We start from the raw sequence: 4,308 nt of genomic DNA on the forward strand, positions 1-4,308 counted from the left end.
ACACAAGTATTTACAATGGCCTAGGGGGAAGGTGGACTATACTATAGACTAGAGAAGGATGTAGCCTTGGCTGTCCCAGCTCTCGGGAGCTTGATTGCTCTCCCCCTCCCCCTTGCTCCCCTCCCATACCAGGCTGACCTCAAACACAGAGATCCACCTGCCTCTGCCTCTTGAATGCTGGGATTAAAGGTCACCATTGGCCAAAGTAACCCTTTTATATAACCAGATTTATTTTTATTTTCTATGTATTTTGCCTATAGGTGTGTACAATGTGTACACAATCCCTCTAGAGGCCCAAAGAGGGCATTGGATAGCCTGGAACTGGGGTTTTACTGATTGATGATTGAGAGTCACAAAGTGGGTCCTGGAACAAGGTCCTCTGCAAGGTAGCAAGCTCCTTTTTCAGATTTATTTTCCGTGTAGATGTGTGCCAGCATGCCAGGTGTGCGCATACCCTTGATTTCTGCAGTGCATGTTAGAGCTACTGAAGCTGCAACTCTGTAGCTATCCTGGGTTTCTCTGGAATAGCAGCAAGCTTTGTTTATTTATTTTTTTAATTTTATGCTTTTGCTGTTTTTCTTTTAGACAAGCTATGTAGCCCGTCAGCTTCCAGCTCACAGAGACCATCCTTTTTCTGCCTCCCTCCCAGTGCCCCACCAACCATCAGTCATGTTTAGCCACTGAGCTGGCTCTGCAGTCCTGAGGTACTCTGGATGGAATGTCAAAGTGCTTTTCTTTAGAGCAAGAAGAAAGGACAATTGTCGGGTGGGATACCAAGAGACATTTAAAGAAGGTCTTATATATCAAATATCAATGAAAAACACATTTTCTTCTTTTTTTTTTTTTTTTTTTTTTTTGGCTTCACTTTGCCAATCTGTCAGCTTACGTTAGCTATATCACTGTTTCTTCTGTTAGCACTATTTTTTTCCCACTAGCAATGATCAAATCGAAAGAANCTGAGAGTCTCTGCTCCCAATCGTTTCCTGAGTAACCACTGACCCTTTTCCCTTGGGGAGTTGGTTAGAATAAACCTTTCTCTTCAGATCAGGTTCCACACGGTACCAATGTGGCTGACAGCCAGAGTAAAGAACTTGGGACAGTTTTGAGTTTGGATCTCTGTGGGTCAAAGTCTACCCAATACAGTTCAAATCCTCTGACCCAAAGGGGAGGGCTCTTCTCTCCAGCTCAGCCAGATTTTGTGCAAGACAATTAGTATGTCAAAATACCAGCCTCTGGCTTTGGAGTCAGCCCTCTTGGGCTTACTTTTTAGCTCCACCCCTGGGTGATTCTGCTTAATTTAACTCTCCACCCCTTTATTCTTCTAAACTTTAGTCCCTTGACCTATCTACCTGCTTAGAACAAAGAAAGTTTGAAAGACCTACGACCTAAATGAACTGGACTGTAGCTTAATGGTAGGGCATGTGCTTGGTATGCCCAAGGTCCTGAGTTGGGTCCTAAGCACTAAAATCAAAACCAAAAACGACAACAAAAAGCAAACAGACTTCAGAACTAACGCCTTTGCTCAGGCCAACCCTTCACAGACAGGTCCTGGAATGGTCCAGAAGCCTAAGCCAACACCNAGTCCTAAGGCGCTAGAGATCCAGCCCGGCCCAGGATCGCCCTCTGGCGGCCAAACTCCCAACCTGGATTCCCTTCCCTGGTTGGCCTTTTCCAAGGCTGAACTAGACCTGAGCTAAATTGTCACCTCCTTCTCTGCGTCACTCGGAGGACACCGCCCGCCGAAGCGTCTCTCCAGAGGGACAGGCCCACGCGCTCCCCTAGTTAAGCGCCCCTCCGGCAGTGTGTTTAAAGGTCCCCGCAGGGATCCGCCCCACCGGTCGCCCCCAGACAGCCCGCCTCCCCCCCCGCAAAAAAGGTGCGGCACACCCTGCCCCCACGTTGCTCTTAGCCGGTCCCTCCCGATTCCGCTCCGCCCTCCCCCACCTTTGCAGGAGCCTCTTCCTGTCCCCANATCCCCGAGCCAGCTTAATGACACCTCCCACCCGCCCCAGAGGACCCGCCCTCTGGGGCTCCACGGCGCGCGCNCCGCCCCCCCTCCCATGCAGGTAGGTGGGGCTCCCGCGGCCCGCCCCCGGGGCCGTCCGTCGTGACGTCACTTCCGTTCGGGCCTGACCAAGGATCGGCTTCTCGGCCGAGGGCGGGGGTACGGAGGTGGCAGCCGAAGGCAGGAGGCGGTGCGGGAGGCGAGAAGCTGCCGCGCGGACCAATCCCTGAGTCCCGGGCCGCGACCCTGCTCCTGCAGCGCCCCGAGGAGAGGCCGGCCGGATGGGCCGCTGAGCCGGAGTCGGGGACCGGTGAGGCCAGGGCGGTGCGGCCCGCACGGCTGCAGGGATGCGAGCCCGGGAGTGGACCTTCCTCTCCGGCTCGCCCGGNGGGAGGCACGGGCTGGGGCAGTGGCGGCCCGGCTCGGTGGGCAGTGAGGCCTGCCCGGGGAGGCCTGGTAGCAGAAGACAGAGTAGTTGGGGGTCATTAATGGGGTGGCGGGCCGCCGTTCGAGATTCTCATCGAGTCTGGCGTCGGAGGAGGAGCTGACGGTGGCTCGGGGAAGAGAGGNTGGCGGGCGGGGGTGGAGGGGCACCCACTAAGAGGCTTGGGAAAAATTCCGTGACCGGCTTGGAGAGCTGCTGGCTCTCAGGTCTCATAGGTTATATGGCTCACCTGCCGAAGGGTCTTACCTGGAGTTTGGAGGGGTCAGTGATAGTGTGTGCAAGAGGCAGCCTTAAGAGTAGCAACACTGAGCTGGTGTGCATAAGCCTGGCCGCCTGCAGGAAACTCAGCCTCCGTATCTTCACAGTGTGGAGCCCCCTGGAGCTGAGATCACGATGTTCCGCTTCATGAGGGACGTGGAGCCTGAGGATCCCATGTTCCTGATGTGAGAATTCCCTCCCCCTCGCGCCCTCAGCCCATTCGGATTCAGGTCTGAGCAGTTNAGACAGACCCTTGGGTTCCCTTGGCTGGAACCAGTTAGAATTAGCTGGATACTCAGCTGCCGCTCTCAGAGGGAAGCCGGCANCCGTACCACTGTGTACCCTGACTTCATTTCGGGGAGGTGAAGAAGGCTGGGGGTTAATCTGCCGTCTATAGTGTATGCTCACTCCGCAGGGACCCCTTCGCAATTCACCGTCAGCACATGAGCCGCATGTTGTCAGGCGGCTTTGGATATAGCCCCTTCCTGAGCATCACAGATGGTAACATGCCAGCAACCAGGCCTGCCAGCCGCAGGATGCAGGTAACAGTTGGAACATATCGAGACCTGGGGTGATTAGTTAAGTATGCTGCAGTTCTTGCCCTACAACCAGCTTTAAAGGGACATGACCTGCGTGGGAGGCAGACGAGTGGGGTCAGGAGTCTGGGAAAGGGGCTGTGTGACTCCTGTGGAGAGAAGGAAGGGGGGAANGGAGCACTGGCCTCCTTTGGTACAGTAAGGTGGTAGGATGTAGTTCTAACTTCAGTTTCTCGTCTTGTAGGCTGGGGCTGTCTCTCCCTTCGGGATGTTGGGAATGGTGAGTCCTTGTCTTCTCTTTCTGTATCTCTCGCATGAGTGCACACACTCTCGTGCGCACGCACGCACACACACCCCTTAAATGTTATTTCCAAATGCACCACTTTGGTGGTCTTAAAAATCTTCTCTTTGGATAGTTGACATGGTTCAGAGCCCATTGACTAAATTAAGGAGCTAGGGCTGGAGAAGTGGCTCCCGAGTTAAGAGCACCTAGCTGTTCTTCCAGACAACCAGGGTTTGATTCCCAGCACCCTCATGGCAGCTCACAACTGTCTGTATTTCTAGTCTTAGGGCATCTGATGCCATCTTCTGTTCTCNGCCATCATTGCATGAATGTAGTGAACAGATGTACATGCAGATAAAACACTCATACACAGAAAGATAATAAATAGAACACTCAAATACTACTGACACCCGGAAGTTCTTAACCACTGGGGAAAGTAAAATTGTATAGCGGTTCTTTTGAGGAGGGAAAGTTTGGGGTTCTTTTACAGGTCTAAATATTCAGAGGGTTTTTTTGTTGTTTTGGTTTTTTTTTTTTTTTTTGAGACAAAGTTTCTCTATAACAGTCCTGGCTGTCCTGGAACTCACTCTGTAGACCAGGCTGGCCTCAAACTCACTGTTTACCTCTGCCTCCCAGTGCTGGATTAAAAAGGCAAGTACCATCAACATTTAGCATGCTCAAAGGTTTTAATTCATTGCCTTTGGGTCACTTCCTTAAAGATTGGGACGAGCTGGACATGGTACGCCTTTAATCCCAGCACTTGGGAGGCAGAGGCAGGCGG

At 52.6% G+C, this 4,308-nt stretch overlaps 2 protein-coding genes across 3 annotated transcripts in view; one reads left to right on the forward strand and one right to left on the reverse strand.

Annotated features, from left to right (window-relative positions):
• The window catches only part of Ptms (parathymosin), a 16,845-nt gene extending 14,182 nt beyond the window's left edge, over positions 1-2,663 (reverse strand). The window contains exons 1-2 of the mRNA XM_021164180.2: positions 2,555-2,663; positions 2,135-2,458 (exon numbers count right to left, since the gene is read on the reverse strand). Of these exons, the coding sequence (XP_021019839.1) occupies positions 2,135-2,458; positions 2,555-2,663 (433 nt within the window). The remainder of the gene's footprint in view (positions 1-2,134; positions 2,459-2,554) is intronic.
• Mlf2 (myeloid leukemia factor 2) overlaps positions 2,118-4,308 on the forward strand; it is a 4,793-nt gene continuing 2,602 nt past the window's right edge. For both annotated transcript variants that reach the window (XM_021164654.1, XM_021164655.2), the window contains exons 1-4: positions 2,118-2,315; positions 2,816-2,893; positions 3,124-3,250; positions 3,489-3,524. In XM_021164654.1, the coding sequence (XP_021020313.1) occupies positions 2,844-2,893; positions 3,124-3,250; positions 3,489-3,524 (213 nt within the window). In that variant the 5' untranslated portion in view covers positions 2,118-2,315; positions 2,816-2,843. The remainder of the gene's footprint in view (positions 2,316-2,815; positions 2,894-3,123; positions 3,251-3,488; positions 3,525-4,308) is intronic.

Source organism: Mus caroli, chromosome 6 (assembly GCF_900094665.2).
Source record: "Mus caroli chromosome 6, CAROLI_EIJ_v1.1, whole genome shotgun sequence".
NCBI classification, from domain to species: Eukaryota; Metazoa; Chordata; class Mammalia; order Rodentia; family Muridae; genus Mus; species Mus caroli.